Genomic DNA, 12,984 nt, shown 5'->3' on the forward strand with positions numbered 1-12,984 from the left:
CATGATGTCCTATTAGTGATCTATGTTATTTGTGTTTTCAAAAGATAATTGCTGTCCAAACGAGTAGGTTCACTCAATAATCTGACAATATCCACTAGAGGAGGGCTAGTAACCAGAGGACACAGATTTAAAATAATTGACAAAAATGCCGGGGGGTGGGGAGTAGAGGCGGGGTGGGGGGTGGGGGGGGTGGGGGGAGGTGGAACGAGGAGAATTTTTATTTACGTAGCAAGTTGTCATGCTGCCTGGAAAGGTGGTGGAAGCAAATTTAACAGTAACTTTCAAAAGGGAATTGGATAAGTATTTGAAAAGGAAAATGCACAGGGCTCCGGGGAATGAGAAGAGGTGGGGGGCAGGGAGTGGGGCTAATTGGATAGCTCTTTCAAAGAGCTGGCATGATGGGCCAAATGGCCTCCTTCCGGGCTATATGATTCTGTGATTATCCAGTAGGAAGGTTCCTGACATAATGATTAATAATGAATGTTCTATTGTAGAAGGGCTCAGATATCAATTGCTACAGGTTTCATTGGAAACACAATATAAATGATTGGATTTTCACGTCGAATGGTTAATGTATTATTTCAGCATCCCCATCTGAAAAAATACATTTATTGTGACACTTTTAACCTGTACACAGTAAATTAAAGATTCTGTTTGTTCCCAATGAGTCAGTGTTCAGCCTGAAGATCCCCAGCCTCTGTTTTCGGGGCACAGCCCCCCATATTCCATCCCCATCTTTGAAAAGAAGGTTCTTCAGCGCTTGAGAGTCATCGAGACACGGGACATGATTCTCTTTCTTCGTCCCTGGTCCAAGACGATTGCAGTGAGCTCCTATTGGTAGTAAGAGCAGCCGCCCACTGCTGCTGCCTGAGGCTGAAATACAGAAAGGAGAGGAAGGAAAAGATATTTTAATGGAGGTGGGAGAAAATTAGGAAAGGAGTTGGCAAATACATAGGACCAAGTGTGGTACTTGAGTTATACAGACCGGGTTCATTCCTAATCAGTACTGTAGACTAATACATCGAGATAGATTGCCACGATCTGTCAACATTATCATCGTATCATGTCACTACCAGATGGTGGAAGCTAAACTAGAAGGACTTTATGTCTGTCCTTGACTAGTGATTCCTCTGATCTTGTCAGCTCTGCTTAGCTGGGATGGAATGTGGGTGGGTTGGGAGTGGGGGCTACGTCTTTTTTATTCATTCATGGGAATGTCATTCATGAGTGTCATTGGAGTCAGCATTTGTTGCCCATCCCTTAATAGCTCTTGAGAAGGTGGTGGTGAGCTGCCTTCTTGAAGCGCTGTAGCCAGTGTGGTGTAGATCCATCCACAGTGCTGTTAAGGAAAGGATTCCACCATTTTGACCTAGTGACAGTGCAGGAATGGCAATATAGTTCCAAGTCACGATGGTGTGTGGCTGGCAGGGGAAATTGCAATATTGGTGTTCCCATGTGTCTGCTGCCCTTGTTCTTCTGGACAGTAGAGGAGATGGGTTTGGGGATGGTATTGAAGAAACCTTGGTGAGTTGCCATGTGAACTGAATAGTGAGGATTCTTGTTGTTGATCACTATCCAGTGTTCGTTTTGGGAACATACATGGCCGTGGACGTCAAGGGACAATATGATTAGGCTGCAATACTCCTCTCCACAGATAAAATAGGTAAAGCCACCACATCCCCAGCCTTGCCAGGTTCTTTGTCCATTACAGGACTCCCCCCCCACAACAGATTTCCCCGTCACCGATGTTTCCAGGTTATGAGAGGAACCAGAAGGAAGGGTGATGGCTGACCAGTGCCTCATGGTGGGCTAGATAGGGATTTACTTACAGCCTCCAGGAAGGCCATTCAACAACTCTTATCTGCCATGGACATGACAATCAAAAAGCAAGGGTTTGAAAAATCACAATATAAGGTGTGAAACTTGTACGAGGATGCTCCCATGGATGAAGAGAAAAGGGAATAGAATGTTTTAGCTTCTCTGGTCACTGGTGTTTTTCCAGCGCACAAGGTTGCTTTACACCATTGTCGCAATTATCCACAGACAGATCAGCAATAGATCCCTCCAACAGTGAGTCTTCATCCATTATTCAGTCAATTGATGCTTGCATTGCAATGACACTGCCTGGAATCTCTCCAGCTCCCAAATAACAAGTCTCTAATCTTTCCCATCAATTAACCAACTCCTACTTAGCTACAATGAGATCAATTTACAGAAATATCTTGCTGACCCAAATTTCCAATTGATCCCAAGATGAGAATCAATCTGGACAAGGAAAGGAATTTGATCTCAGAGACGAATGATGTGCATTTATAAAGCACCTTGTTGTGTTTCCAAGACATCAAGTGAATTACTTACTAATTATACAGTTATTATGTAGGAAAAACTTGGCAGTCAGTTTTTAGCACAGCAAGATCCCACAAACAGCAAGTTAGGTGAATTATTATTTGCTGGTGCCCTTACCCATCCCTCACCTCGACCAATATCTCATAGAATGATAGGATGGTTACAGCACAAAAGGAGGCCATTCAGTCTGCTGATCCGAAGTGGGTTCTCTGCAAGAGCAAGTTTCCCACTCCCGTCTTTTACCCATAGCCTTGTGATTTCTTTCCGATCACATACTTCACTACTTCCATTTTGAGAGTCACAAATTAAGCTGCTTCCACCACCCTTCGAGTCAGTGAATTCCAGGTCATAATCACTCGTTGCGCAAGAAACTTTTTCCTTATGTTGCCTTTGGTTCTTTTGCCAATCACATTAAATCTATGTGCTCTGGGTCTCACATGAACCCAGATTGTTTGCATCCTTTTTGATCTCAAGCTGAGCTTCCAAACCTGTATCCTGTCCATCATAAAATCCACCTAATTCTACCTCCATAACATGTCCAGCCTCTTCCCCCACCTTCAACTCATGGGCAACTGAAATCCTCATCAACACCTCTGCCACCTCCAGACTCAACTACTCCAATGTTCCCTTGTTCATCCTCAAATCCTTCACCCAACGCAGCAGAACCTTTGCTGCTGTATCCTATGTGTCAGTAATTCTGCTCAGCCATGACCCCTATGCTCACACACCAGCATTGGCTCCTGCTGCCTCCATGCCTCAGATTCAAAATTCCCATCCTCAGCTTTCGATCCTCTGTAACTCTTCCAGCCTATAAACCTCACACCCTTCCTATCTCTGTAACCTGCTCCAGTCCTATAACCCTCACACACTCCCTATCTCTGTAACTTCCAGTCCTATAACCCTCACACCCTCCCTATCTCTGTAACTTCCAGTCCTATAACTCTCACACCCTCCTATCTCTGTAACCTGCTCCAGTCCTATAACCCTCACACCCTCCCTATCTCTGTAACTTCCAGTGCTCTAACCCTCACACCCTCCCTATCTCTGTAACCTCCTCCAGTCCTACAATCCTCGCTCCTCCCTATCTCTGTAACCACCTCCAGCCCTACAGCCCTCACCCCTCCTTAACTCTGTAACCTCCTCCAGCCCTACAACCCTCACTCCTCCCTATCTCTGTAACCTCCTCCCACCTTACAACCCTCGCCCCTCCCTATCTCTGTAACATCCACCAGCCTACAACCCTCATCCCTCCCGATCTCTGTAACCTCTTCCAGCCTATAACCCTTGCCCCCTCCCTATCTCTGTAACCTCCCCCAGCCCTACAACCCTCGCCCCTATCTCTGTAACCACCTCCAGCCCTACAACCCTAACTCCTCCCTTTCTCTGTAACCTCCTCCCTTTACTGTGATCTTCTCCAGCTCTACAAACCTCACCCCCTCCCTAACTCTATAACCTCTTCCAGCCCTACAACACTCACCCCTCTTTAATTCTGTAACCTCCCAAGCCCTAAAACCCTTGCCCCTCCCCATCTCTGTAACCTCCTCCAGCCCCACAAACCTTGCCCCTCCCTATCTCTGTAGCCTCCCCAGCAACCTTCCCCCACCCCCAGAGCAATCCATTCCTCTCCAATTCCTCCTTGGCTGTGGTAGTTGGAGCCGCTTTTGAGACATGGCTCAGTCACTGGGACTAACTGTGAGTATAAGCACCCAGTACTTTTGCTGGGCTGATGAGCAGTAGTAGCAGTAGTATTAGTCAGTAGTAGAGTGATAGTAGTGGTAGTCATAGTAGAACAGTAGCAGTAAAGTGGTAATGGTCATAGTTAATACAGAGGAGGATGGAGAGAAACTACAGGAATACTAAGCTTGTTTAGAAAAATGGGCAGGCAACTGGCAGATGTAGTTTAATGTTAGAGAATTGTAAACTAATACATTTGGAGACAAAGAAATGGCAAATGCTTTACAGGGTTAATGGAAAATATGACCCAGAAAAATCAGGACAAGGATCTTGGGGCCATAGAAATACTGTGGCTCCAAGAGCAAGTCTGAGGCTGAAAATTCTGCGGCGAGTAACTCACCTCCTGATTCCCCAAAACCTGTCCACCATCTACAAGGCACAGGTCAGGTGTGATGGAATACTCTCCACTTTCCTGGATGGGTGCAGCTCCAACAACACTCAAGAAACTCAACACCATCCAGGACAAAGCAGCCCACTTGATCTGCGCCCCATCCACCATCATTAACATCCACCACCGACACACAGTAGCAGCAGTGTGTACCATCTACAAGATGCACTGTAGCAACTCACCAAGGCTCCTTTGACAGCACCTTCCAAACCCGTGACCTCTACCACCTAGAAGGACAAGGGCAGCAAACACATGGGAACACCACCACCTGTAAGTTCCCCTCCAAGCCACTCACCATCCTGACTGGAAATATATCGTCGTTCCTTCACTGTCACTGGGTCAAAATCCTGGAACTCCCTTCCTAACAGCACTGTGGGTCTATCTACACCACATGGACTGCAGCGGTTTAAGGTGGCGACTCACCACCACCTTCTCAAGGGCAATTAGAGATGGGCAATAAATGCTGGCCTTGCCAATGATGTCCACATCCCAGGAACGAATGAAAAAAAAACAACTGACCCCTCAACACATGAAGTTAATGTCTGGCAGCTGTCCAAAAGAGGAAAGTTGTTCAACATAAAAAGATGAATGAAGAGTAGATCAAAGGCAGTAAACCTACCATTGTACAACTGGGCATTGGTGAGGAAACATCTGGAGAACTATGTGCCATTTTGGACTCCACACCACAGCAAGGATGGAGTCGAGCTGGAAAAGGTACAAAAAAGAGTGGCTAAAATGATGCAGGGAGGTTGGAAAATACAGCATATGGGAATGGTCAAAGATATGGGAACCTTTTCTTGGAAATGAGAAGACTGCAGATGTAATAGGCAGGCACAGAGCTGTCGATGGACAGTGAGAGGGTGGCTGGTTATCTGAACAGCTTACTGAGGCAAGTTGCAGACGCAAGTTATATAGATCTCCAAGGCAAACATGGGCAAGTACTTTCTAGAGCCACACACCAGATAGAACGAATAGGATATTATGAAGCCAGGCTAGAAGGGCTTCTGGACTTCCCCAACCTTGAAGTTTCTGGGTTGCTTCCACTCTCTGCTCAGGGTTTAGTTTCTCTCCTGTCTTGTGAAAGGCTTTATGACACATTGCGGTAATAAAAATGCAAACGAACCACTGGTGTTCATTTCTAGAGGTAATTGAAAGGCAGGGATGTTACATTAAACTTGGTCTGGCTACACTTGGAGTACTGTGCACAGGCCTGGTCTCCATCTTACAAAAAGGGTATTGAAGCACTGGTGAAGGTGCAAAAAAGACTCCCGAGGACGGTGCCAGAACTGAGAAGTTATAACTAACAGGAAAGACTAAACAGGCTGGGCTCTTTACTCTGGCAACAAGAAGCTGAGAGGTGACCTAATTGGCATCTTCAAGATTATGAAAATGTTTGACAGAATAGATGCGGAGAGGGTGTTTCCACTTATGGGGGAGACCAAAACAAGGGGCCATAAATACAAGATAGTCTGTAATAAATCCAATCAGGAAACCTCTTTACTTAGAGAGTGGTGAGAATGTGGTATTTGTCACCACAGGGATTGGTGAGGGATTGGTGAGGTGAATAGCATAGATGCATTTAAGGGGAAGTTGGATAAATACATGAGGGAGAAAGGAATAGAAGGAAATGCAGATGGGGTGAAATGAAGAGGAATGGGAGGAGATTTGTGTGCAGCACAAACACTAGCATGCACTAGTTGGGGAGGGGTGGTGAATGACCTCTTCCTGCGTTTCAAATTATATATAATTCTATGTGTGTAAGTGTGGCTGTTATTGAGTTCAGTATGGCACGACAATATTGAGCTCCATTTACACTGGATATGACCTACTCTGCTCGTGATCTTGAAGTGCTTGGCATGTTCACTGGGTGAAGAGTTGTACAATGTTCCATTTCCCTGACCCACCACCCTTCAGGTTGATGAAGAGAGATGTAATGAAGATATAAAAAAAAGTCAATAATTTTAATTGAATTCACTGGATAGAGAAACTCACCCTTGGCCTTTATCTCAGCTGAGGCTACAGATTTACGACACTGCAACATTTCAGGGACTGAGAAATGGCCGACTCTGCAACATATTTGCTCTGCCTGGGATTCTGGTTCATCCTGATATGGAATTATTGCTTCATTTCCCTTGTAAGTCCACCTGGGAAGTTTTAGCTGAACTCATTGATAGTGGCTGCGGTGTGAGAGATTGTGACACCTGATCTCCGGCATTCTGCTGGAGTCGATGCTGTGTGTCTTTCAAAGAGGGGAGGGAGTCACCTACAGGCCTCTAGTTAGAGGGAAGAGTTTAAGCAACATGGTTGAAACTCTTTCTGTTGCGTTCTCCTGTTTAGCACAAACATATCAACCATACAACAAGGATTGGGAGAAAAATAATGTGGGTTCTTTATTTGAAGACTATATACAGACAATGGTAACTGAGAGGCTATGTAAATAGTACCTGTTGGACTGCTGCTGTGTTCTGTTGTACAGAGTACATAGGATTGTGCATCACATCCTGGATAGTGGATAGTGATGGACAGCAGTTTAAGATATTTCTTACATTATGGAGACCAGAACTGTACACAGTACTTGTACCCTAAATGTGGTCTAACCAGAGTTCTATACAAGTTTAACTTCACTACATTTAAGTTCCATACCCCTGGAAATAAATCCCAAAGCCTCGTTAGCATTTGTCTTGCTTTTCTGACCTGAGATGCTGCTTTTTGTGATTTGTTCACCTGTGTCCCTAGATCCCTTTGCTCTTCTACCCTATTGAGTTTCTTATTTTATAAGGTGTTGGTGATGTTTCTATTTTTCTTACCAAAGTGCCTCATCTCATATGTATCTACGTTAATGCTCACTTATCAATTAACTGTCCAGTCTATAAGTTGGTCTAGTGCCATGTCAAATGCCCCTTGAAAGTCCATATACACAACATCAACTGCACTGCATCCATCAGCCCTCTCTGCTATTTCATCAAGTTAGTCAAATACGATTTGCCTTTAACAAATCCATGCTGAATTTCGTTAAATAACCCCATCTTTTCTAAATGCCAATTCATTTTGCCCTGGATTTCCCCACCACCGACACTAGGTTGAATGGCCTGTAGTTAGGTTTATCCCTCTCCCTTTTTTCAAACAGGTGTAATATTTGCAACACTCTCGTTCTCTGGCACCACTCCCATGTTCAAAGAGGATTGGAAGATTCCTTCTGCATTTTCCACCCTTGGTTCCCCCAATAAACTAAGATGCATCCCAACGAGGCTGGGTGACTTTTCTTTTTTCAGACTGCCAACCTGTAAATTCTTTGCTCTATCTATTTTTATCTTATCCAATATCGCTACTGCCTCCTCCTTTACTGCAACATTGGCAGCATCCTCTTACCCTGTAAAGACAGATGCAAAGTACTCATTTAGTATCTTTTGAAGGAAATCTCTTTCTTGGTCCCTTAACCATCCCCACCCTTCCTTTGACTACCTTTGTACTATTTACTTGCTTAGAAAAGTCTTTTGGCTTCCCTTTTCCATTAATCATTCATCTATTTTCATACAGTCTCTTTGCCCCTCCTGACTATTTGTACTTGAACACTAAGCAGATGCTCCCAGTGCAGTACTGAGGAGAGCTGCAATGGCAGAGCTGCAGCCTTTCAGATGAAGCATCAAAACGCCTGCTCTCTCTGCTGGACATAAAAAAACCTGTGGCACTATTGTGAAGAAGAGCAGGAGAGCTTTTCCCAGACTCCGGACCAATATTTATCCCTCAATTCACCATCACTGAAACAGATTGTTTGGTCATTAACGTAATTTTGTTGGATCTCGCTATGTGCAATTTAGCTGCTGCGTTTCCTACATTCCAACAGTGGTAACACTTCAAACCTAATTCATTGGCTTTAAAGCACTTTGGGATGTCCTGAAATCATGTAAGCTGCTATAGAAATGCAATTTCTTTCTTTCTGTTTAACTGTTGCTGCCTCTTACCTCTCCACAACCTGGGATGAGTCCCAGCCAGCTTCCCTGGTCCTCTCCCCAGCCCCGCATGGCGGCTCCCCAGCTTCTCTTCTCTCTCCCGAGCCTTGCTTGGCAGTGCCCGGTTGGGCCCCCCTCGATGCCGGCCTCCCTACGCTCCTCCCAGCTGGAGTTGGGCCCCTGGAGCCTGGTGTCACCGCCCACTGGGTTGTCGTCTCCCTGTCTGACCCCGCACTGAAGCCCGCAGCCTGGGGGCGCTCCCCTCCAGCTTCTCTTGTCTCTGGCTGGCCGCCCATCGCAACTAGTGACCTGGGATGGCTCCTTGCCATCTTCGCCCCGCTCTCCTCGGCTTCGTACTGCAGCTCGAACCATGGGTTCTGTCGCTCCACCATCCTTCGCCTCATCACTGTGAAACAACGAAGAAACCAATCAAGATGGAATAAAGAAAACCAGAGAGTCAGTAAGAAAAATGAACTAGGAATAGGAAATAAATAGCCTTGACATATTCCCTTCAGTTACATCTTGTCTACAGCATAGAAACAGGCCATTCAGCCTAACTGGTCCATGTCTACCTTCAGGTTCCACATGTGCCTCCTCTCATCCTTTTTCATTGATTCCTACCGGAATATATCCTTCTATTCTTTTCCCCTTGCTGTGTTTGTCAGCTTCTCGAAATACATCGATGCCATTCACTTCAACCATTCCCTGTGGTAACGAGTTCCACATTTTCACCATCTTCTCAGCTAAGCAGCTTCTTCCGAATTCCCTATTCAATTTATTACTGACTATCTCATATTTATGGTCCCTAGTTTCAGTCTCAATTTTTTCACCATATTTAACCTTTTCATTCTCTTAAAGGCTTCTATCATCCCTCAGCCTCTTTTTTTTTTCTGGAGGAAAGGGAACCTAGCCTTTTTAATCTTTTCCGATGGGTATAAACTCTAACGCCAGAATATAACGTGCGTTGGGCGGGTGTGCGCCCGGCCCGACCGATGTAAAATGATGCGCGATGATGTCGGGTGAGCGTCCTGGCGTCACCGCGCACTTGTGCGATATTTTGGTCAGCGGGCACGCGCGGGAGTCGGCAGCACGCCTGCTGACAATTAAAAGGCCTGTTAAGGCCATGAAAAAGGTAATTGAATTAAACTTTTCACTGCCCGTCCAACCTTACGGTTGGCGGGGCAGGCGAAAAGGCTTTTAAGGAAACCTCATCCACAGGCCGGGATGAAGTTTCCAACAACTATTAAAAATTATATAAAAATTAAAACATTTCATTAATAACATGTCCCTGCTCATGAGGGGACATGTTTTACAACATTTTCAAAATCTTTATTTTTAATGTTTTAAACTCTTCATCTCCCTGAGGCAGCTCTGTGCCTCGGGGAGCTTTTCCAGTGCGTGTGCGTAAACTTGCACTCTCGCCCTCCTCCCACCTCCACCATACAGACAGTGCCGAGCGCTGCCGCATGCGGACACTGTGGTCCGGCCTCGATTGTGTGTGGTGGTTGGCATGCCGACCGTTCCCCGCTGAGCCCGCCCGACGAGGGAAAAATCCTCCCCTAAATTCTGGTATCATCCTTGTGAATCTTGTTTCTTTTTGCACTTATGAGACTGGTATCTTGCTCCAGAGACCAGAAGGCCATCGGTTCCATCCTACCTCGGTTGGTTGCATCCTTGCCTGACTCAGTAGATTGTGGGCTCAACTCGATTCTAGAGGCTTGAACACATAGTGCCGTATTTAATGGGGGCGGTGGTGGTCTCGCCAGACAGCTGCAGAGTCGGCGAGAGCCCCCCCTGTCCCTTCTTCCTGGGAAGGCCTGCCGAATTAAGTCCTAATCAGGCAATTAACTGGGCAATGGCAGGTCTTCCCTGGGATCCAGGACCCCGGGCATGGAAATTCCACCTCCCGGGAGCAGCCGGCCAATCATCCTATTCCGTTTTCCCCTCAAGCAAGGTTACTAAAACTGATGGCCTGATTATTTTATCCTGTTGCTGTTTGTGGGAGCTTTCTGTGCACAGGTTGGCTGCTGTGTTCCCTACATTACAACAGCGAGTGCACTGCATTGGCTGTATAGCGCTTTGGGACTTCCTGAAAGACTCTACAGATATAGAAATGTTTCTTTCAAATTTAATTGAGAATCTGGCAGTGTCTAAAACAGATGGCTGATTTGTAAGATTTGCTCCCATTCAGCAAGTTGAAAATCTACATCCCTGGCACTCTCACAATCCAAACAGTAGCAGAAAGGAGTGACTTGCTACCTCCTACATGTTACCTCTGTCTTTTAACACAATTTATAATTTTACGATCTATAACTGAATTATCAGCTGACAGTCTAATTAAAAGATTCTGCCTTGTCTTTGCTCTGACTGACTACACTTTCACTTCAATCCATTGACATACGTGACAACTCCACAATAATTGACTCCTATCTTTAATCTCATGGCCTTTGATTTACTGGCAGACATATCAAAGACACAGCTAGTTACATCTTTGTGTTGTGCAGCGTTTTTCTGTTAATGACTGTTAGATAAAGAACAAATCAACTGATCTGATCACAGGATCTGACATGGGCAGGTGTGTGCAATGCAGGAGGAGACATGGATTACATGCAGGACAATACCCATGCTGGGGTGCACGACACAGTGCATCTGAGTTAGCGCATCTCATCTGGGTTGGTAATTGGCGCATGACAGTTTATTTTCATTCACGGCATGTGCGCGTCACTGGCAAGTGGTACCCATCACTAATTGCCCTTGAGAAGGTGTCTTCTTGAACTACTGCAGTCCACGTGAGGTAGGTACATCCACAGTGCTGTTAGGAAGGGAGTTCCAGGACCTCGACTCAGTGACAGTGAAGGAACGGCGATATATTTCCAATTCAGGATGGTGAGTGGCTTGGAGGGGAACTCGCAGGTGGTGGTGTTCCCATGCATCTGTTGCTGTTGTCCTTCTACATGGTAAAGGTCACGAATTTGGAAGGTACTATCAACGGAGCCTTGGTGAGTTGCTGCAGTGCATCTTGTAGATGATACATACTGCTGCCACTGTGCTTCAATGGTGGAGGGAGTGAATGTTTAAGGTGGTGGAAGGGGTGCCAATCAAGTAGGCTGCTTTGTCCTGGATGGTGTCAAGCTTCTTGAGTATTGTTGGAGCTGCACTCAACTAGGAAAGTGGAGAGTATTCCATCACACTCCCGACTTGTGCCTTGTAGATGGTGGATAGGCTTTGGGGAGTCAGGAGGTGAGATACTCCCCACAGAATTCCCAGTCTCTGATCTGCTCTTGTAGCCACAGTATTTATATGGTTAGTCTGGTTCAGTTTCTGGACAATGGTGAACCCCAGGATGTTAATAGCCATTGTGAGCACCCAAGCTTTTTAATGGAGTAATTGACAGGAGGTGAGCAACAAGGTCAGCATATATTGCCTATTCCTAATTGCTCTGAGAAGATGCTAGTGAGCCTTCTTCTTGAACCATTAACAGTTTGATACAACTTAATAGACCACTTCAGAGGGCTGTTAAATTAAACCACATTCAATGGCATTACGAGGTGTCAGCTGTGGCTCAGTTCATAGCACCCTCGCCTTTGAATCAGAGGGTTGTGGGTTCATGTCCCACTCCCGGAAATCAAGAACTGTGATTGTACTCGAAAGAGTTGCAATCTGTGACTGTTGATAACTCGAAAGAGTTTCAATGGCATTACCATCGCTGAATCACCCACTATCAACTTGGGGGTTACCATTGACCAGAAACTGAACTAGACTAGCTATATAAATACTGTGGCCACAAGAGCAGGTCAGGGGCTGGGAATTCTGCAGTGAGTAGCTTACCTTCTGACTCCCCAAAGCCTGTCCACAATCTACAAGGCACAAGTCAGGAGTGTGTTGGAATACTCTCCATTTGCCTGGATGAGTGCAGCTCCAACAACATTCAAGAAGCTCGACACCATTCAGGACAAAGCAGCCGCTTGATTGGCACCCCATACACAAACATTCACTCCCTCCACCACCAATGCATAGTGGCAGCAGTGTGTACCATCTACAAGATGCACTGCAGAAACTCACCATAGCTTCTTATGCAGCACCTTCCAAACCCATGACCGCTACCACCCAGAAGGACAAGGGCAGCAGATAGATGGGAACACCACCACCTGAAAGTTCCTCTCCAAGTAACTCGCCATCCCGACTTGGAAATATATTGCTGTTCCTTCACTGTTGCTGTGTTAAAATCCTGGAGTTCCCTCCCTAATGGCGTTGTGGGTGTACCTACACCACAGGGACTGCAGCGGTTCAAGAAGGCAGCTCACCATCACCTTCCCAAGGGCAATTAGGGATGGGCAATAATTGCTGGCCTAGCGAGCGACGCCCACATTCCATAAATGAATAAAACATACAGGCCCAGGCTGCGTAATGATGGCAGCTTTTCTTCCCTTAAGAGAAATGAGTGAACCATTTGGGGAGTTTATGACAATTTGACAGATTCATGGCCACTTTTCATTCCTACTAGCTATTTAAAACTGAATTAATGCTCTCAAACTGCCACAGTGGGATTTGGACCCACAGTCTTTG

The 12,984-nt window shown here is 45.8% G+C and overlaps 1 protein-coding gene across 2 annotated transcripts in view; it reads right to left on the reverse strand.

Moving 5' to 3' along the window:
• Window positions 1–246: 246 nt before the first annotated feature.
• The window catches only part of LOC144694539 (zinc finger matrin-type protein 4), a 402,800-nt gene continuing 390,062 nt past the window's right edge, over window positions 247–12,984 (reverse strand). Inside the window, exons 7-9 of one of the 2 annotated variants that reach the window (XM_078565095.1) lie at window positions 8,431–8,824; window positions 5,088–5,173; window positions 247–873 (exon numbers count right to left, since the gene is read on the reverse strand). In XM_078565095.1, coding sequence (XP_078421221.1) covers window positions 768–873; window positions 5,088–5,173; window positions 8,431–8,824 — 586 coding nt within the window. In that variant the 3' untranslated portion in view covers window positions 247–767. The remainder of the gene's footprint in view (window positions 874–5,087; window positions 5,174–8,430; window positions 8,825–12,984) is intronic. The other variant, XM_078565096.1, reaches the window with a different exon arrangement.

This window comes from Cetorhinus maximus, chromosome 20 (genome assembly GCF_964194155.1).
Source record: "Cetorhinus maximus chromosome 20, sCetMax3.hap1.1, whole genome shotgun sequence".
Classification (NCBI taxonomy): Eukaryota; Metazoa; Chordata; class Chondrichthyes; order Lamniformes; family Cetorhinidae; genus Cetorhinus; species Cetorhinus maximus.